At 35.8% G+C, this 23330-nt stretch overlaps 1 protein-coding gene across 1 annotated transcript in view; it reads right to left on the bottom strand.

The window, feature by feature from the left end:
- The window catches only part of NEO1 (neogenin 1), a gene marked incomplete at both ends in the record, with an annotated part of 179080 nt that overhangs the window by 88849 nt on the left and 66901 nt on the right, over positions 1–23330 (bottom strand). Inside the window, 2 exons of the mRNA XM_084240180.1 lie at positions 18645–18781; positions 21179–21332. Of these exons, the coding sequence (XP_084096306.1) occupies positions 18645–18781; positions 21179–21332 (291 nt within the window). The remainder of the gene's footprint in view (positions 1–18644; positions 18782–21178; positions 21333–23330) is intronic.

Here is a 23330-nt window from a genome sequence, read left to right as displayed (position 1 = left end):
GACCTTTCTTTAAAGAAGTGTTTCCTCATCTAAAGCTTCCTTAAGAAGTTTTCCTTTTTCAACTCTCCTGCACTGCTATGGGAGTGCAAAATGGTCCAACCACTATGGAAAGCTGTGTGGAGATTTCTTGACATACTAAAGATAATGCTTCCATCCAGCAACTCCACTCCTAGGTATTTACCCAAAGGACACAGAATCATTAATTCAAAAGGACACCTGCACCCCTATGTTTATAGCAGCACTATTTACAATAGCTAAGCTTTGGAAACAACCCAAATGCCCAAAAATAGATGACTGGATCAAGAAGATGTGGTATATATACACACAATGGAATATCACTAAGCAATCAAAAAGATAAACTCATGCAATTTGTAGCAACATGGATGGAGCTGGAAGGGATCATGCTCAGCAAAATAAGCCAGAAAGAACAAGAAAAATGCCGGATGGTCTCACTCATAGCAGGAATTTAGAAAGCCTAAATAAGGGACCAGGAGAAAGACTAATTATAATAAAGTAAAAATCAAAATCAACAAGCAACTATAGACCAGAGACACACTACAGTGGGGGGCGGGGGGAGGAGAAGAGGGATTGGGGTCAGAAAAAGGGGGTGGGAATTGCATGGGAAATATAACTAAAATGAAAATGCATACATTATGCAAAAATGAAAAATGATGTAAGAATTATATAAAATAAAATAATTCATGAAAAAAAGAAGTTTTCCTTTTTCTTCTATCCATTCCCCAAGCCTATGTGCCACTGAAACAATAGCGGACTAAACTGTAACAAGTGCTGGATGCATACCTGTTAGATAAGTGCTTACTTGAATTCTTCTAAAAATTCCATTAACCAATACCCTCAGAGAATTAGAGATATCATAGGGCTAACAAACCAAAATAGTTATTATCTGGTCCTTTAAGAAAAAGTTTGCTGACTCCGCTCTAAAATCTTTTCATGCCTCCTAACAGAAAAAAACATGCCAAAATAGAATGGTAATATTTCATTTTTAAAATGAATGTGTTTATGAAATAGCTTAAAATACACATAAAATAAAAGGTTAACAGCTATGCTCTTTGTGGGTGTTGAAATTATAGGTGACTTCTACTTTTCTTTTCTATACATTCTAATTCTCCTTTGTTTTTGTGGGGAGAACATAAAATATCAATTGTTCTTATAATCTAAAAAACCAATAACATTATTTTTGTAGTATCAATTAACAGTTCTTAAATGAATGCAGTCCCCTCAACAACAATCCAATCATCAAAACCAGTAAATGATAATTAAACATCTTCTGAATTCCTTATCTACAAAGAGGAAAAGCACGTTTTAAAAGATGTTATTATCAAATTGCTACCAGCATGCTAATTTTTCACTCCTAAACTACCACACACGAAAATTTTTCAAGTTGGCCTAGCTGAGAAAAATCTTTATATATTTTTCCCATATGCAAATTAATGCATATATATTTGAAAATACACAAAGCCCTGATAATGAGCATTTTAGCTCTTAGTTGAAGTCTAATACAATAAATCACCAAATTTGCTGGTCAATACACGATTCAACAGTTTACTACAAAGCATAGTATCTGTTCTTCAAACTGTTGACTCCTGGTGTACCAAGAGTAGACCAGTGGACATAGTCAATTTGGTGCAGGCAGTGAAGAAGTACTTTGTAGAATTTAAAGATAAAAATGAAAGTGACTAAAAATTAGTCTACTTTATTTCACCATATGCCAGCAATAAACAATGTCAGCAAATAACAATTTCAGTAATAAAAAACCTCCTCCGATCATCCAGAGAAGATTACCGCAAGCCCCGCCCCCACCCCCATTAGTTAACCTACTGAAGTTTCATAAAATCCATTTTTAAATACAAGAACAGGGCCTCCCCAGTGGCGCAGCGGTTGAGCGCTGGGTTGCGAAGCTGCCCACAGCCTCTGCAGAGCCAGTTCGATCCCCAGCTGCTCCCTGGCCACTGGAGGAGGGTCCCACATGGAGTGCAGACCTCACCTGCTGCCCACTGCTCCCCTCAGCAGTGTACTTCAGTCCTTCTGCCTGCTCTGCTCCCCGCTCTGGTGAATTCTCTCACCCTCCCATGCTTCTGACTGTACCAAGTGCTTATATAAATAAATAAATAAAATCTTAAAAAAAATCACTAATAATCACTAATAACCTAAGATATTAAAAAAAAAGTTTAATAAATAAATAAATAAATAAATACAAGAACAGTAAGATATAGGATGGATAGAACGTAGTGCATCTCATGTAGTATGGGGAGGTACTACTTTGTAAATCTTGTTTCCAAACAGATATAAACGTATATTGGATGATAATATAGAATGTATTTCTTACTATTATTGCAACAAAAAAAATCAAATACTTGGGACTAAACCTAACAAAAGAGGTAAAGGACCTATAGAAAGAAAACTATAAAACACTGTTAAAAGAAACAGAAGAAGACACAAAGAAATGGAAAGACAGCCCCTGCTCATGGATTGGAAGAATTAACATTATTATCAAAATGACCATCCTACCAAAAGCAATTTATAGATTCAATGCTATTCCAACAAAAATTTCAACGACATTCTTCAAAGAAATGGAACAAATATTGATGAAATTCACATGGAGCCACCAAAAACCCCAAATAGCCAAGCTCTCCTGAAAAAACAAGAAGGGAATGGAGGCATAACACTCTCAGACTTCTAACTATATTACAATGCCATAACAATCAAAACTGCATGGTATTGGAACAAGAACAGACACACGGATCAATGGAACCGAATAGAAAACCCAGAAAAAAACCCACAGATTTACTGTCAACTAATCTTTGACAAAGGAACAAAGAATATGCAATGCAACAAAGAAAGTTTGTGCAATAAATGGTGCTGGGAAAACTGGGTTGCTACATGCAAAAGAATGAAGCTTGACTACTACCTCACACCATGTACAAAAACCAACTCAAAAATGGATTAAAGAACTAGACATAAGACCTGAAACTATAAAATATATAGAAGGAAATATAGGCGAAACACTACATGACATACACCTCAGTAATATCTTTAAAGACTCATCACCCAAAGAAGTGATAGTGAAGGCAAAGATAAACAGCTGGGACTACATCAAATTAAAGAGCAAAAGAGCAAGAGAGACAGTAACCAAAGTACAGCAAAAGAGACAGTAACCAAAACAAACAGACACCCCACCAACTGGGAGAAAATATTCGCACATGACACTAATGAAAAAGGACTGATCACAAAAATCTACAAAGAGCTGAGGAGTCTGAACAAAAACAAAGTAAATAATCCAGTCAAAAAATGGGCAGAAGAGCTAAAAAGAAACTTCTCTGAAGAGGAAATGTGAATGGCCAACAGGCATATGAAAAAATGTTCAGCATCACTTGCAATCAGGGAAATGTAAATCAAAACTACGAGATACCATCTTACACCAGTGAGAATGGCACATATTTAAAAAACTAGCAACAACAGATATTGGCAAGGATGGGGAGAAAAAAGAACTCCCCTGCACTGCTGGTGGGAGTGTAAACTGCTCCAACCACTATGGAAAGCTGTGTGGAAATTCCTCAACCTACTAAAGATGGAGCTTCCATATGACCCAGCAATTCCACTCCTAGGTATTTACCCAAAGGACACAGAATCATTAATTCAAAAGGGCACCTGCACCCCTATGTTTATAGCAGCACTTTTTACAATAGCTAAGCTATGGAAACAATCCAAATGCCCAAAAATAGATGACTGGATCAAGAAGATGTGGTACATATACACCATGGAATATTACTCAGCAATCAAAAAAGATAAACACATGCAATTTGCAGCAACATGGATGGAGCTGGAAGGGATCATGCTCAGCAAAATAAGCCAGAAAGAACAAGAAAAATACCAGATGGTCTCACTCATAGCAGGAATTTAGAAAACCTAAATAAGGGACCAGGAGAAAGACTAATTATAATAAAGTAAAAATCAAAATCAACAAGCAACTATAAACCAGAGATATACTATGGGGCGAGGTAGGAGGGATTATGGTCAAAATAGGGGAGTGGGAATTGTATGGGCACTATAACCAAGATGAAAAAGCATACATTGTGCAAAAAATGAAAAATGATGTAAAAAATATATAAAATATTAAAAAAATTAAAAAATGGCAAGAAAACCCTCCTTAGCTTCTTCAAACTTAAAAAATTAAATAAATAAAGTGCTTAATGAAAAAGACTTCCAGGCTAGAATTCTTTACAGGCAAAACTAGCTTCCAACTATTCAAGATGGAAGAGTAAGGAGCTTCACTGAAATGCAAAAATCTAAAAAAATTGGTCAATAAGAAACTGCATATGAATGAAATCCTAAAGGGGTTATTGTAAAGCAACAGAACAACAAATATCAAGGCAACAGACACTTAAATCACTTAACATGGAGGAGCAAGAGGAAAGTAACAATGTGACCCATCAGAACCAGAGACCAAACCATCCAATGGGTCACACAAGTAGCTGTCATATACCAACGTTGGTAGAATTCTAAATAAATAAATAAGGCACAGACAGTGGAATACAAACCTAACAGGAATCACTCAAAAAATAAGACAAGATAAATGAAAGCAAAAACAAGACAAAAGCAAAACAAGAAAATGTGTACTTACACTATGGGAAAGTGGGTTTGGGGTCAAAATAAGGGGGTTGCAATTATATGGGGAATATAAAAATAAAATTAAAAAAAAAGAAAATGTGTACTTATGTCTCAAAAATCACCTTAAATGTAAATGGCCTGCCCTCCCCAGTCAGAAGTTGAACAGTGGTTGAATGGATTTTGAAACAAAGTTGAACCTTCTGCTATTTATAAGAAACTCCCTTACTAACAAGCACAGACTTACAGGCTGGTAGACAGTTACAAAAGCTAGTGGCAACTAAAACAAAATCAGGAACATCTACACTTAAATCTGGTAAAATGGACTTCCAATTAAGAAAGACAAAAATATGATAGAGAAGGACACTCTACTATGATTAAGGGTCTAATACAACAAGAAATGGCACTCATAAGTATATATGCACCAAATAATGGCGCACTAAGACATATAAAACAATAACAGAACATAAGAGATACTGATAACAACACAGTAATACTAGGGGACCTTAATATCCCACTTAACAGCAACAGACAGATCACAAGTCAAAGCACAAAAAACGCTTTCAATGAGGAGCAAGACCAAACAGATCTAATCGATACCTACAGAACATTCCTCCCAAAAACCTCCTCACACTTTTTTTTTAAAGTATACAAGGCACATTTCCAAAAATAGACCATATCTTGATACACATGTCAATTGTCAATATAACTACAAAGATCAAAATTACATCTACTACTTTCTCTGACCATGTCATAAAATTAGAAATCAACTACAAGGAAAAAAAAAAGGAAAAAATAATATGAATACATGGACACTAAACAACACGCTGTTTAACTGCAATTGGAAAAAGAAGACATCAAAGCAAAAATTAAAAAATACCTTGAGTGGAACAAAAATGATGATACACATTGCCATATTCTATGGGATGCAGCAAAAACAGTCCAAAGGGGTAAGATAACTGTAATATAGTTCCATCGGTGAGAGAGGGGTACTGAAATCTCCTACATAAATGTGTTTTTTTCCAATATTGTTTTCAGAGTAGTTGCCCAATATATTGTTGCTCAATATATTGTGGTGCTCCTTTATTTGGCACATATGTACATGGAGATTAAAAATGGATCTTTCATAAGACCTAGTAATTCTACTCTTGGGCATCTACCCCCCAAAAGTAAAAAACACTAATTTGAAAGGAAAATTACACTGGCATGCTTATTAGAGTACTACTCACTACAGCTAAATTATGAAAACAACCTAAGTGCCTCAAAACAGGCAAGTGGATCAAGAAGATATGGTATATACAATATACAATGGAATATTATTCAATTCAAAAGCAATACTCATACCATGAGCAGCAATACAGATGGATCTGAAGGGATAATGCTAAGTGAAATAAGTCAGAAGGAGAAAGGTTAATACTGGCTGGTGTCACTAATAGGTGGAATATAAACTAAAATAAGAGTAAGATAAATACAAGCTTAAAAACTAACCCCTGAAAGCTGACTACAGAAGTGAAGCACCAAGATGCGAGGAGGTGAAGAAGGGCAAAGGAAGCACAATGAACTACAGAGCTGGATGGGTACTCTGGTGTTGGTGTACTATGGTGGTAATACCTAATGGGATATCCAAATATTACCTCAATTATAAATAAATAAATGAAACATTCAGTCATGCTAAAAAGAAAAGATCAGGAACAAGACAAGAATGTCCACTGTCACTATTCCTGTTTAACTTAGTACTGGAGGTTTTGATCAGTTATCAGACAGATATAGGAAATAAAGGAAATCTAAGTCAAAAAAGAAGTGATGCTACCACTATTTGCAGACAATACAATGTTTTATATAGAAAATCCTAAAGACTCCACTAAACAATTAGAAAAATAGCAAAATAGCAGGCTACAAAAATCCATAGCCTTTTCATAAGACACAAAAGAAATTAAGACAATAACTTTATAATTGCCCTAATACTACAATTGTTGTTGTAGTATGTAAATAAAGACTGCTAAGTGTTCACTAACATTTTGTCTAGTATGTTTTCCTTGACAAGCAGGAGTCAACAAGCATAGACTAATGTGTCTAAGAAGCCAGATAGGGTAAAGAGTGTCATGTGAATAGCTTAGCTCATGGGCCACAAAACATGGAAACAAGAGTTAGCATAAGACAAAACCAAAAGAGAAAGTGATGTCAGTCTGAATGATCCAAAGAAGCAGCAAAAAAAAAAAAAAAAAAAAATCAAAGAAAGTAGAAAGAAATGAAGAGGGCTTAGCAGGGAGTCTTTGAATGACAGGGACATTAGGTGAGGCACAACTACTAACTGCCTATAATGTGCCAGAGATTGTATCAGGTATCATCCTTACACCATCACAACAATGAAGGCATTCTCATCTTCATTTTACAAATAAGAGGAATGAAACTCTAGTAAAGGATTCATTTGCCAAGAACACAAAGCCAGAGACTGGAAACGTGAAGCATGTCTCCAAAAACATCTTTTTTATCATGTTATATTCCTTTTATATTAAGCATTGTTGATTTCTTAAGTGATTTTACAGAAATCAGGGAACTATTTCTATATCATAATTCCCATTTGTTCCATAAAGCTTCTTCTTGACTAGGGTTATTTGGTAATAACATAAAATCGCAATAGAGTTGCGTTCTTCTCATGCTGTATTTGACTAATGCAAAAACAGCAAATAGGAAGAATCTTCAGGCATGTGAATGGGTCTTCTATTATGCAATGTTTTCATCATCATAAGCCACACATCTGCATTTGTATTCCACATAAACCCAAATTCTAACTTTATATCATATTCCCACCTTTTTTAGAATACCTGCAGGTTCTCTCCTAAGATGGTTAGTTACCATGTAAGGCTACTGTAGTTCAGAATAAATTTACATAACTACCAGAAATTATTTCAGTTTGTAAAATATGTGATTTATCTGAAAGCTAACATGACCACTGATGCAATAAAAGTCTATGAACTGCAAAGCAATCCAAAATGATTCAGATCCCAGTTGGTTTATAAAACAATTGTAAAAATTTTTATAGTTTATAGCAATGACTTCAAAATTAGAAAGTTTATAAAGTGAAATTTTGAAATCTACTGGATACAAATAACATCCTATCAAAATGTTCCAACAGATTATCATTTGTTGTCAAATATGTAACACCAGGTTCTACAATAGGTATAAAAGATCTAAAAGTTGACAAGATCCAGCTCTGTCCTCAAGGAACTCAGTCTGATAAGAGAAAAAAACAAACTGCAAAACCATTTAACCCAATAGGTAAAAAAAGAAAGGTATGTAATAAAGTATATCAGCAAAATTAAAGAGAAACTAATGCATGGAGAGAATGGGTACAAATATTAAGAAGTACAGAGAAGTCAGAGTTTCAGAGACTTCTGAGGAAAGCCATATGAGAGGCTAGAAAGAGGAACAGTCTTAGGCAGAAGGAACAGTACAAACCCAAGAACTGCAATGGTGGTTAGCTACTGCCCTTAACCAAAAGTTTATTTAATTAACCCTTATAACAACTCCTTTAATTGATAAAAGAAACTAAGACACAGGTAAGTTTAAAAATTTGACCAGGGGCCTCTACAGTGGTGCAACGGGTTGAGTACAGCACTGTGAAGCTGTCTGCAGCCTCTGCAGCGCAGGTTCGATTCCCAGCCAGCCAGGGAGATTCCCACATGGCTCGGGAAATTCCCATAAAGCACCCTCAGCAGTGCTTTTAGTCTGTCTGCCTGTTCTGCTCCCCATTCTGTCTCTGATGAATCCTCTCACCCTCCCGCACCTCTGGCCTGCACCCCAGCACTTGTACAAATAAAATAAATAAATAAATAAAAATTTGACCATGCTAATATAGCTTAAGAGGGAACGAGGGAGGGGAGATGAGAGGGTTGTGGCAATGAAGCTATGGTGGAGGGGGTGTGAACCACATTCACATATGTAAATGCACTCATTACTCACTACAAATCAATAAAATCTGAGGAAGAAAAAGACATTAAAGCAAAATCAAAATGAAAATGTAGTAAGATTTGCATTTATAGATTTAATTTTTTTTAAAAAAGGTAGAGTGAGATTTCATAGAAATAATAAAGCAATGTTTATAATCATACATGCAAATGAATGAAGGTGGCAATGATGACCTCACTTATATAAATTAGAGTAATAGCCTCATCTTCCTAAGAATAATCTTTTAGATTTTAACTCCCAATTTCTTTTACATTAGAAGTCCATGGAAAACAAAGTACAAAGGAAAACATGAGTAATAAAGTAGCCACAAACATTAAATCATTATAGCTGTTGCATTTCAGACTTGAATACATTTCATTCATTCAGTAGTTATTACTAATATACTATGATAAAAATAATTAAGACCAGTTACTGTTGATAAGGACCTCAGTCGAAGAGTAATGGGAAAAAGCATACAAACAAATCAGTGAGAAACACTACTGATGAAAACAGAACTATTTCAAGAACACCTGAGAGTAGACAGTTAAGAAGAGCTTCACAGAAGGGTCAGGTCAACTAATACATTTTAGCTGAGGGTGAGAGGGTATAAAGGGGCTAAAGGTATCAAACAGTACAGTATGTTCAGGAAACTATATGCAGCTTGATAAAGATGACTCCATCTGCATCCCAGGTTTAACTTGAGGAATGTCAAAAGTTTGTTCAATTAATCCTTATAACAACTCCTAAAACTGATAAAAGAAACTAAGACATGACAGAAATGAGACTGGAACCCAGGTATGCAGGGTTCAAAGACTACTCTATACCTCTCCGCAGTAACATCTAGGTTAGCACTAAAAAAAATCCCACCAACTTCATATGAAGGGTCTGGCTCAGTTTTGTACATATGCCATAATGAGCTGCTTTTTATCCTAACCCAAGAGAACTGAGAAATCTAATCAATGACAGCAAAATATTGTAACTAAGAACTGACATCATGACGACTGGCAGAAAAAGGAGATCAATGTCTTAATGTGGATAAAGATCAGACAGCGCAAAAGAGCAAGGAAAGTAGAGTGACATTAGGCTGTGGTTTCAGAGAAAGATGGTGAGATTTAAAACTCAAGTGGTAGATTTTTTTTAAGTACTGACAAAGTTTTGGAGGTGGCCAGTCTAGAATTTATCAAGTTGTCCCACAAAGTTATAAATGGAAAATTTTCTTTTTGTAGGGAGGAGAGTTGTGTATCACAGACTATTATGAATGTTCTAAAAGAAAAGGGAAATTTCCTATTAAAAAACAACTCATGACCCATTTTAAGTGTTAATGACAATCTGAGATGACAGGAAACACATAATGGGCTAATTCACGTCACAGCATGTGGAGAAATCCCAGGAGTTAATAATAAAACAATAAATTTCAAATATTTAGCAGATGAAGAATGAACTTACAACCTTTTCTGCATTAACACTCACTATGGCATTTCCTGTAGCTGTAACTCATTAAAAAACATAAGTCAGATAGGTATGACTATATATATTTTTATATAGTATATTCTTTATCTCAATATATATAAAAACTATACATGTATGTTTTACTACATATAAAACACTATATACACTATGTATAAAACTCTACACACACACACACCCCTACCCAACTTTCTCACAAACTATTTTCCCCACACAAAAACACTTTGTTATAGGACAAGGTTCAAAACAAAATTTTCCAAATGTCTTTGTAGATAATGGCTTCTTATCAGTAAATAAAAGAGAACTCACATGACACACATTAATATTTCAGCTTGAATTATTGTAACTACCACCCAAGTTAAGAAATGGAATATTAACACAGTAGTTCTGTAAAACATCAGTCACTGCTCTGCCCAGATGCAAAAGTAATCACTATTCTGCTTTCTACCAATAAAACCACTGAACAGTTTTGTCTGACTTTAATCTTTATAAAATTAGAGTCAAACAGTACATATTCTTTTGTGCTTGATCTGTTTCAATTGTACTTATGAGATTTATTCATTTTGTTGGATGCAATAGTAGCCTATTAATTTTCAAGCTGATAGTATGCCATCACATGATTATTTGTCTATTCTACAGTTGATGGATGCCTAAATTGGTGCCAGTTTTGATTTTCTGAATATAAAGCTAGTGAAAATTTTATTGTATTTGCTTTTTTTTTTTTTTTGCATAGAACTGGAATGTAAGCCAGAGGTGCCATGGGTGAGTCACCAAAGACAGAGTGGGGAGCAGAACAGGCAGATTTACTGTAATACACTGTTGAGGGGAGCAGTGGGCAAGACAGGTCTGCTGCACCATATGTGGGTTAGCTCCCTGGCCAGGGATGGAATTCAGGCGTTATAGCAGTGATAGCGCTGAGACTTAACCCCAAGGTCACTAGAGAGGCCCAGTGCTTGCTTCTTTTTTTTTTCCCCAAAGATTTATTTATTTATTTGTTTGTTTGTATTTTGTTTATACAAGCACTGGGTATAGTCAGAAGCGCGGGAGGGCGAGAGAACTCACCGGAGCCAAAGCGGGGAGCAGAGCTGGCAGACTGAAGTACACTGCTGAGGGGAGCAGCGGGCAGCAGGAGAGGTCTGCGCACCATGTGGGACCCTCCTCCGGTGGCCAGGGAGCAGCCGGGGATCGAACTGGCGCTGCAGAGGCTGCGGGCAGCCTCGCAACGCAGCGCTCAACCGCTGCGCCACCGGGGAGGCCCCCAGTGCTTGCTTCTTGATGCATATATTTATACATTTGTGATGAATATACATACAGGAATATTGTATGTTTTATCATAAGATGTGTTTGTGTGTCATTTTTGTACATTCTACCAAATAGTGCTCTAAAGTTATTCCATCAATGCAAATACTTGTCCCCAGTATTCTTCATGCTAACCAATATCTGGTATTGTTAGTGTCTTCAATTTTAGCCATTGTGGTGAATGGAGTACAGTGGTATCTCATTGTAGTTTTTATTTGAATTTCTCTGAAAAGTAATGATGACAACTACTTACTCAAATAGTCACCTGGAGACCTATGGAATAACTGTTCAAATCTTTTGTCTATTTTCTACTAGTTTATCTGTCTTAGGTTACCTCACTGAGCTATAGGAGTTCTTTATAGAACAGTTTACATGAGGAGTGTAATTCTTTCTGAAAAGGACCGAATAGTAAATATTTTAGGCTTTGTGAATTATGTGGTCTCTGTCACAACTAATCAATTCCTGTGCTGTAGCATAAAAGCAGTCATAAATGAATACATACACAATACAGATGAATATATATGGCTGTGTACCAATAAAATGTTATGAATGATAACAAAAAACAATTTCACAAAATTTTCATGTGTCACTAAATATTATTCCTCTGATATTTTTAATCATTTGAAACTACATTAAGTATTTTTAGTTCACAGGCTATACAAAAAACAGTCAGATTTGGACCACAATCTATAGATACAGATTCTTCTATTATTCCCTACAATGATTATAGAACATGTCCTATTTTAAATTATTTTCTATTAATTATTACAGATGAAAAATATTACTATCTTGGTAATAAGGAAGTACTCTATGTCAAACTTGCCAAATGGTGTTTTTTGATGTGATCAAAAAAAATCATATATTATTTTGTCGATTCTGTTGGTGATTTCAGGAAGACAATAAAATCATGTGTTGACAGAACTCTCTTCTTCCAATCTCAGCACTATTCTTTTTTTCTTTATATAACTAATAGGACTATGTTAAGTATTAGTATCTCTGACCAGAGATAACTGTGGTCAACCTAAACATTTCTGTCTGTATATATACATATGGGTTGGTGTTTTTTTTAATCCATTTTGCTGGTTTCTTTTAATTGATGAGTTTGACCCATTTATATTATTTTAATAGCTATTACACTGGAAGTTATTTCTGCACTCTATTCAGTTTGTTTTTACAAATATAATGTGTTTTTCCCACTCAGTTTGTGTAGCTAATGTAGTTTTCTTCCACTGTTTAGTTATAAGTATATCCTATTTTGTTCTATGGTGATTATCCTTAAATTCCAAACTCATATTTGATATCTTAATATTTATGTCAGGCACATCTATGTACCTATCTGAAGGTACATAGATGTTCCTATCACTGTCTTTCCCTAACAACACACATACTTCCATCTACTCCTACTTGATATTATCAACAATTTTAGTTATAGGTTATCTTTCATGTGCTTTTGCTTTTTCTTTCCTTGGTCCCAGTCTTTTTTAAAACAACAACAATGAACTTTGCCAAGCTACTACTGTTATATAGCAAACCACTCTAGAACTCAGCAGCATAAAATAACCATCATTTTCTTATGCTCACAGACCCTTCAGATCAGGAATTAGGACAGAGAACAGCAGGGATAACCATCTCTACAGAGTCAAAGAAGACTTGAATGTTTGTGGTGACTGAGACAAGTGGGAGCTGAAATCACCTGCAGACTTGATTCACACATCTGATCTCTGGGTTAGAGACTTACAAGTTAATCTTGGCTAAAGGTGCCTACTAGAACACCTACAATGACATTCATTGTGACTTGAGATTTTTTTTTATTATTTATTTTATTTTATATAATTCTTGTGACTTGAGAGTCTTACAGCATAGCATCTGGGTTCTGAGGAGAGCCCAAGAGGCAAGTGCATGGGGATTAGAATTCCAAGAGAACCAGTAAGAGTTTGCATGGCTCTTTATAAGCTTCAGAAGTCATGTGACATCACTACTGTCATACTCTTGATTCAAGTACTAAGCTCAGCCACATTCAAGGACTTCATCTTATTCATTAAGAGGATTGTTGAAGAATTTGGGGGCATTCTCAGAGTTCCTCACCATTACCAATGAGGATTGAATGTATTATAAATATCTTTTATAGTATTTCCTGACTGTGTCTCTTCTTATTTGAGTATTCCCTAAGTGTTTTTAGCGTGTATCTTGTGTAGCAAAACTTCTGAGATCTTATAAGGTGAGAATTTTTTTTTTTTTATACAAGCACTGAGTACAGTCAGAAGTGCGGAAGGGTGAGAGAATTCACCAGAGCCAAAGCGGGGAACAAAACAGGCAGAGTGACAAAATGCACTGCTGAGGGGGAGCAGCGGGCGCAGCAGGAGAGATCTGTCGCGCCATGTGGGACCCTTGCTGGCAGCCGGGGATCGAACCAGTGCTGCAGAGGCGTGGGTAGCTTTGCAGCCCAGCATTCAACCGCTGCACCACCAGGGGAGGCCCAAGGTGAGAATTTTGATTATACCTCACATTTGGGATATGTATAAATTCCATGTGGATTTAATGGTTTATTCCTTTAACATTTTTAAAACATTACTCTGCTTATCCTCTTGATATCTTGTTGATTCTCAAAATCAACAAGAATTAGGTACAACCTAATTAGGTTGCTCATTTGTAGGTGATAGATTCTGTCATTGAAAAGCTTTTAGAAGTATTTGGTCTTTGCTATTATGTTACTGCAAATGGTTCATTGGCAAACTGTCCCTTCTCTCCCACATTTAGCAATCTTAAATTCTTTCAGGCTAAAGTTTTCTATGAGTCCTTCATTTGAGAAATCATCTTAATTGTTTCTACAAATATTTCTTCTTCCCCTTTTATTCCTCCCCTACTATTCCAACTTGACTAGATAGAAGTCCTTCTACATCTAACTTCATAGGCTTGCTTTTTATTCTGTGTTCTCCCTATCACTTAATGCTGCATTCTCAGAGAGCTCCTCAATGTCATGTTCCACCTCATGATTTTGCTCATCAGCTATATACCACCTTTGACTATCATCCAATCTACTTTATTCTTTATTTTCACTGTATTTTTAATACCTAATTTTTCAGTCTTTATGCTCTTGTTCTCACATCATATAACTAATACCTTCTTATCACTATATATTTATTGTACCATTTTTAATTCTTGATCAGTCTTTTCATATAATACTGCATCAGATGATATATTTTATTCACTTATCTTTCTCTGAGAATTATGGTACTATTCATTCCCATGACTAGTTTGGCTATAAACTTATATTTTTCCAGGGTACCAGTCACTCTTCTCTGGTAATAAATATGGTGGCAGGGCTAAAGACCAGACCCTAATTGATAAACTTAAGGGAAGGATGAACCCCAGAACAAAGAGTCCCAGGAATTTGGAACAACTGTTGTTTGTTCCAATTTGCTGGCCATCCCATGGACAACAACTCTGGTTAGAGTTTCACAATGAAATATTTAAGGAGAAACAGCACTGGGCCCTTAAGTGTTCCTTGCTTGAAATCTACCAATTTGGGAATTTGGAGGGATGGGAGAAGAGGTTGAAAGTGACCCCTTAAGGGTAGTCAGTCAGGCTACAGCAATTCTTATCAGTGCCACCAGAGCACCAGCAGACCTTTTGAACATGGAGGTCTGCATGGCTTCCTTCAATAAGGAAGAGACAGGCAAACAGTCTCAAGGCAACCCAGTGATGAACAATAGAAGTTAACAGCCATCCTTCGATCCATTTTCTCACTGTAACCTCTGGTAGTCCTTAGTTGTAGACTGCAGCTATGTATACCTCATCATACCTTATTAATCAACAAATCCAGGTTGAAGAGAACCTTCAGTTTCCATGTATTTCCTGCTCACTGCTTTAGATCTTGGGCAAGTAAGTCAACAGCTTGGACTAGCTTGACAGGAAATGGAAACCAGCCTATAAACTATTTTATCAATAGCGTAGAACTTTTGCTTAATTCCAACCACTCATAATCCATTTCAGAAATGTGAGGCAAATGGATGAATGCAAACTTAATATTTAATAATAGAATACCTTAGCACCAAAAAAAGATATACCCTAGAACATCAAGAGTTTGCAGAGTTGGGCCTCCCCTGGTGGCACAGCGGTTGAGCGCTGGGCTGCGAAGCTACCCACTGCCTCTGCAGCGCTGGTTTGATTCCCGGCCCCTGGCGAGGGTCCCACATGGCACGCAGACCTCTCCTGCAGGGTCCACTGCTCCCCTCAGCAGTGTATTTCGTCAGTGTGCGTGTTCTGTTCCTCGCTCTGACTCTGGTGAATTCTCTCACCCTCCCATGCTTCTGACTGTACCCAGTGCTTGTATAAATAAATAAATAAATCTTCAAAAAAAAAAAGTTTGGAGAGTAACAAGTACTCCCTTCTTAATTCTCTCATGGATATTCATAACATGTTCAGCTTCATACTTCCAAAAACGTATTTTTATTTTTCTAACTCTTCATCAACCACAGATTGTGTGAAATTAAAAAAATAAAACCCTCTATAGTTGCTATGCTACCCAAGATTGTTGACCTCTCGGTGTCATTAGTGCCACGATTTCATACTTCTCTACTGAGAATCAAAGACCATGGCAGGAACCCTCAAACATACATACACAACTATTAGCCTCAAGCCAATTGAAACTATTAGAGAAGTTAGAAGGTGGGACACTATCTCAGTAGTAGGCAAGAAACAAAGGAAACCTACCCTAGAACTTTAAACACCCTCCCCAAGTAAGAGTTGGTGAACAGTTGATAAGATTTGGTTAGTAAATTAATTTAGTTGTTTGCTATAGTAAGGTTATCAAAAAAAAAAAACAACCCAATACAAACCTTAAATTTCACTGAAAACTATAATATCTAGTACTAAAGATACAGTGAGATCATATCAGTAATTATTTTCAGTTCTAAGTACCATGCCACACACTCTTGAAGTCAAAAACCTTTTTAATTTTTGCCAGCAGAGTGGCTGCTGAAAATGGTATCTTAAATTTGTATTTCTCTGAGTACTAGTAAGGTAGATTACCTACTGATGAAAAAATGAAACTATCTAATAAGCTGTGAATTGCCTGTTCCTACTTTTTACTCAATTTTCCTATCAAAAATCTGTTTCCGAAAGCTCTCTGTATTTTAAGGATTCATTAAATGTGTAAGAAATATTTTCTCCCAGTCTACGGATTGCATTTAGTGCCTATTTACATGTTTCTTGTTTTCCTATATTTTTTTAAAATGTGTATGTCATTAAATTTTGCTGGTGTTTGTGCTTGACATGCTACTTTGTTTTTCTGAAGATGGGCTCCTTTCCCAGAGATGATAATATAAATACTATCCCATATATTCTTCAACTTTTTGCATTTAGACCTTTGGTTTGAAGTAGACAGAGCTCCAACTTTTTATTTTCCCCCAATCAAAAGTCTATTGTATCAATAATATCCTTCATTAATAAATAAGATACTTTTTTTCCTCTGACCTGAATCACCACTGTAATAAGATTTCTAAGTTTGTTACTTCTAACAGTTGGATTTCACACCTTCTATTGTATATTCTTGAATCAATACCACAGTGTTTTGATTAGGGAAGGGTTGTGGTCTTATCTGGGTCTCTTCACGCTTCTTTTTTCCTCAGTTTCCAAGGGCATTTTCTTTAGTCACAGATAATAAGATGCAACTGAGAACAAACTGAAGGTGAATGTATTATCTTAAAACTTAAAAAAAAAAGTGCACCAGTTCAGTTAGTAGTCTCAAATTCCATACAATGAATAAAAATAAGAGCAGAAAATAAATCATAAAAGCTCTCGTGAAGAAATACAGTGGAAAAAAGCAGCAACTGGCACATACAGAAGACACTATATGCATCTCATTTGAGGCTAATAACAGGGTACTATACAGTGGAAAAATGTGAGGCACAGGGAGGAAAAAGGGAGCATTAGGCCAAGAATTTGATAAATGCAAAAAAAGACGAGAAAATGTCCATCAAGGGGAGGCATAGGTCAAATTATATAGAGTTCATTAACACTTTATATGTCTAATCCCACCTACAAAGAGGTAAAGAATTGATTATTTTACAGTGCTATATCCCAAAGCCAGCCTTATATCTATCCAGCCAAGAACACTGACTGGTTGAGCTCAACTGAAGCAATAGCTATCTAAAATCCAGACTGAGATTTTGATTTTCAGAGATTATGACTCCATCTACATAGTGATAGAGAATATAAATATTTTCAGCTTTTAGCAGCATAGAATCCAAGCAGCCTGCTCCCCAATTCCTGTCAAGAACACATTTGAGTCCTTTAGTGAATACTGCAGTAGGATTGTGACTACTCTCCCGTTCTGAACCCACAAAATATACTAAAACAACAGCAACAACAAATTTTCGTAAAAGATATGAAACAACCAAACCACAGACCATGAGTATTTTCTCAAATACAAATTGGGACAAGCTAATAATGATTATCACAAGCCATTATAGTTTCTGCATATTGAGGCAGCACTGAGTTTCTCTGAAAATAACAGGGGAGGTCTGAAAGATTTTTATTTAAAACCAAGGTAAATGAGAGTGCAAACAAATCATAGGATAGCAAATATTCCTCTGTGGATACAATTTCACATGGAGGAATGGCAAAGGAGATGGGGCTAAAGAAGAGACTATTGTATACATGCCATGTTCAATTTCTCTGATTTCTAAATAAGAGAACCCATAAGGAGAGAAGGTAAGAATATAGAGAAAAGCAAAGAACAACCATTTTTGCTGTAATCAGCATTAGTTGAACAGAAAGAATGAACACCCAATCATCAAACAGATGTCCAGGTTCCATGGTGAGCCATGGAACACTCCTTCCTGGGTGATCTCACCTGAAAGGGAATACCAGAGCTTACCCAGACACGTGGTTTGGGTCAGAGAACAGAGAAGTTTGTAAGAAAGCATTCTGAAACAAGAAAAGTGAATCGAACCTTCCAAATGCTTTTCCCCACACTACTACTACAGATAATAACTAACTTTGAGCTCTTACCATATTCTAGTCATTAATCTGGGAGTTTTACCCTTTTAATACTCTTATCAAAACAACACCAGTCAGTTAAGTACTCTGATTATATCCATTACAGAAAAAGAAAATGAGGATCAGATAAGTAAATTTCCTGTAGTTCCACAGTGAGGAATTATAAGACCAGGAATTTGAACCCTGTCTGGCTTAAACCTTAGACCTTTAACTATTATGCTGTATAGCCTCTCCCACAGAAATGTTCAACATTTAAACCCTGAAAGCTCATGTAATTTTTAATTTATACAGGAAATATTTACCTTGTACTGTAAGCTCTGCCTGAGCTTCAATTGTTTCATTTCCATTATCAGCAACACAAAAATAAGTCCCAGCATCATCCTCAGTGATATCACTGATCTCCAGATTACCACCTGCCAGCAATACCAATCGCTCAGAGCTGCATTCAAAAAAAAAAAAAAAAAAACCAGTGATACATATCAGTATTAGGAAAATAATACCTGAACATGCTTCACAGAAAACAGAGAAAATATTTACAAGAGTATTGTGATTTATATTGCTATGTATGAATTGAGATTAACATAAATTAAATTAATTTAATTCCCATTTGTTCTGCTCATAATTTGCATGCATAAATATCATTAATACAACTCAAAATGTTACAATGGAATATGACACTTCTATATTCCAAAAGGGGTATACAAAATTGTAACCAATTCCATTCTCCAGTCCACCCCTGCCTTCCTACTATGCCCAGTTTTTTAGTAAGTTATATAATTTTGAAGTACAGAATCAGAGTTTCCACCAAGCTATGCCACACTGAGATGACTAATAGGGGTCAAGTTCAGAAACAGTGAGTCAAGAGGTCACAATGCTTACTGAACATTTTCTGTGGTAGTTGGACTAGAAAAGGGAGGAAAAGAGGAAGAGAAGGGAAGGAGGACAGTTGCCAGAGAGCAGCTGCCTGGGAATGGTTATCTGGGCATGAGTCAGTCACCATCATGCCACTATTAGCAAGGATGCTGATACCCAACTCTACAGAGTGATTTAAGTCTATATAAATAAAATACTTGAAAAGAAAATGATCCTATAATGTCAAGGAAGTAATCACAAATCAATATTCTGACCAAATTTTTATTAAGTGAACAAGCTGAGTTAAGTTGTAGAGTTCTAAGCTAAATCAAACATGCAAAGGTAGCAGTCATAAAGTAAGGAAGGCAATTAATTATAGGGACAAGAATTAAAGGTACCACTCCAAAAGTCATGTTCACTGATGATACAAACTAAAAATACAATACCAAATACAATACCAATACAATAGTAAAATACACATTATTTTTGAGATTCTACATCTAAATTGACTTTCATAGGCCATACTTTTCTCTCAAATCTTAACATTGTTAATATTTCCTGTCTATTTATGCTTAACAAAAAAATGTTTTGTTTATAATTTGGCTTTTCATATAAAATTCCTAGTGTGGGAAAAAAGAAGAAATGACTTCATTTTGTGTCACATTTATAGGTCTCATCCCTTACATGTGCTTCAGTATTATACATTATAAATCTAGGTTATTAGTCTTTCTAAATCTGATAAACAAGATTAAACTTCTGGAAAAAGACAGAGGAAAACCAGAATCAGGTTTGGTGAGTTCTCTAAGAAATACCCTGCAAAATTATGAAAAAAATTATCAAGTAGCCTTCCAATTTGAAGCATCTTTCTCATGACCTGAAACCCCAAATTTATGTGATGAATAGAAAAGTAAGAGAACATATAATGGCATAGAGCAAGAAAGACCACATAGCAGTTATCATAAACTGAATTTTTTTTTTATAATTTTACCTGATTTCCCTCCCCTAAAATATAAACTACCTAAGAATTCTGTTTGGTTGATTATTCCAAGTACCTGAAAGAGTGCCTAACACCATCAGCAATCAATAAATATTTGTTGAATAATTATTAAATAAAGAAATAAGAACCACAAAAATCCTCACTGATTTCTTATATAAGAATCTTTTGATTCTGTATCATATATATTCATAATGTCCTTCTATAATGATAAGATAAAGTTTTAAAAATAATCTATTTCAGCTTTTCTACTCCTGAGAAAGATTTTACTTTACAATGTAGCCAAATAAAGTTTCTACTCTAAAAGAACTTGAAATTCCAGTACCCTATTTCAAGTACTGTCTGGTCCTATCTAGAGACATTTTTGGTTGTCAGAACTTGGGAGTGCTATTGGCATCTAAAAGGTAGAGGTCAGGGATGTTAGTAAATATCCTATAATGCACAAAATAATTGTTTGGAAACAAAACATACCTAGCAACCCCCACCATCTCAGTTCTCTTATCACAAGAGAACAGAGAAAGGTAACTTTACATAGGGAAGTGATGAGGGAAATGGGAGGGATGAGAGAACAGTATTGATGTTAACAGAAAAGGCATTTGTGGAAAATGATGAATTTGTGATCACAGAAGGTTGGTTTTCAAAGGGAGAACCAAAAGGATGAATATATTTTCTTTTCTTGTTTGAGTAAAAAAAAAAAAAAACTACTACCAACAAAATGCAGATGAGAGTGAGTGAGACGACTCAGGTTAGTCAGGACCAGAAGGAGCTCAGAAGAACAAACAGAATAATTATCCCTTAATATTTTGAAAGCACATTTTTTTCTTTAAACATCCTAATCATGTACAGCATAAAAACATATCTCAAGGATGACAAATAACCATTTTTATATGCTTAAATAAAAATAATCATTTTTTTAATTAATCAGTAGTCCCAACAGGATTAGACCAATAATCCAGCTAAGGATGAGAAAAACTTTTAGGTGGACATTACCTTTCTGTGTCAAGTGCCTCCTCATTTTTCATCCACCTAATGGTTGGAGCAGGAAATCCCGAAGCAACACAAGGCAAAACTGCACTCTGACCAGCGACTCTGACTAAGGAAGAAGGCTGTTTCACAAATACCAAATTTAATGTAACTTCAGGATCTAAAAATAAAAAAAATAAAGGTAATAAAGAAAGCACTTTATTATTTTAATGAAAAGGTAGAATAAGTTACGATTCAGTCTCTGTGGTTTCATGTAACAAAATGTCAAGCAAAAGTGACACAAGAAAATTCCACTTAAATTAGCAAACATTTCTTAAATAACTTGTATGTGCACAGCGTTGTGCTAGGCACTCTCAAGGCTTAAAGATATATAATTTATAATTTTTGACTTAGGGTGCTGATTTGACATAAATTCCCTTCACTTAAAAAAAAACAGGTTAAAGTAAATGACATACTAGTACAAATTGAGAAAAGACTGAGAAAATTCAGCACCCTTAGTAGCATCTTCTTCTTTCGGAGGGATTTAAGAGGTTTCCTTTCCTTCCTTACATGAGTGTTATTTCCGAAAACCTTGAGTTCTATCTCTATATCCTGCTCATTTAATCTGTTAACCCTCTGAGTTGATAGTGCTGTAACTAGCTGTCATAATGTGTATTTGCTTTATGTAGTTGCCAAATTATTAAAATATATTAAAAGACCACACTCTTATGGGTAGAAGACAGGGTTCTCTACAGGATGTGGTGATATTGCTAGTGCTGACTTTGGAGAAAAGGACAGTTCTCAGGCGAAGAGAGGTGACTCCTGTCCCATTTTCTTAGAAAAAGATTTTCTACAGTTTTAACCAATCAAAGAAAGTTTTACAGTCATGGAACTAAGTAAACATTGCCTAATAAATCAGTGAAAACTCACTTCACTGAATTTGCCTTTGACAGTCAACAACTGAAAGACAGTGTCAGATTTTAAGCACCAGCCATCCAGTGGCGGAATCACTTGCTTCCAAGGCTGTTACTAATTGCTCTCATCTCTGCAACCAGCCATAAAACATGCTTCTATGACTAACATCAACCCATCCAGAACAGTGTCCTCCCCAAAATTCTACAGATCAGAAATTTGCATTATTCAGGAAGACTATGCTTGACAAGTATAGGTCTCCTTTACTTCAGTAAACTAATTATTTAGTACTTATGTTTCAGCTACTGAGTGGTGAATCATCCTTCGACACTAAGAATCTTCTTTCCCTGGACTCAGTTCTAAGAATTTGCTTGAATGTTACTCTAGGTAGAAAAGAAATATGACTGTTACCATGTAAAAGCAAGTCAGAAAGAGACCAGAACACAGTACTATATGGCAACAGCTCACTCTCAGTTTGAGTTTCTTGTAAAATATAGTTACTAGTAAAATATTGATAAACTCAAACAAATTTGAATAGTAACTGGCTTCTATGTGCCAATAACCATTTTTAGCAGCAGACAAAACTCCTTGCCTTCACTGAGCTTCCATATTAATAGGGGGAGAGAGTCAACACCAAAAGACATAATAGGTCAGATGATGATGTGTTCAAAGTAAAATGAAGGGGGGAGGACAGAGCAGCAAGTGGAAAGGAAGAATATGGTTTTAAATAGTGATCAAAGAAGGCTTCACTGATAAAGTGGTATTTGAGCAGAGAGTTAAGACAGTGAGGCAGACAGTTTCTGAGAGAGATAAAGCCAGGCAGAGAACACAGCAAGTAGAAAGGTCCTAAAGCATGCTTGGGGTATTACAAAAACATAGGTGGTCACAATCACTGAATGAGGATGAATGTGAAATGGAAGAAGTGTGCTGGATGGAGGAGGGAAGTGACACTGAGATTATATAGTCTGACACGTCAAGGACTTTAACACTTACTCTGAGGTGGGAGGTTTTGAGGAAGCACAAGGCATGATGTAATACACATTTTAAGAGACTGTGGCTGCTAACTGAGAATATATTGGCATAGGACTAACAAGGTTAAGGATGATGACCAAGAAAACTGCCTTTTAAAACTCCTCTTCAGAGGAATGCCCTCTCAAGAACTTGTCTCATAGGGCCTCCCTGGTGGCGCAAGGGGTTAAGACACAACCTATGAAGCAGTCTGCAGCCTCTGCAGCATGAGTTCAATCCCCAGCCTACCAGGGAGCAA

Source organism: Talpa europaea, assembly GCF_964194135.1.
Source record: "Talpa europaea genome assembly, chromosome: 8".
In the NCBI taxonomy this organism is placed as follows: domain Eukaryota; kingdom Metazoa; phylum Chordata; class Mammalia; order Eulipotyphla; family Talpidae; genus Talpa; species Talpa europaea.
This window is presented reverse-complemented; position numbering and strand designations above follow the sequence as displayed.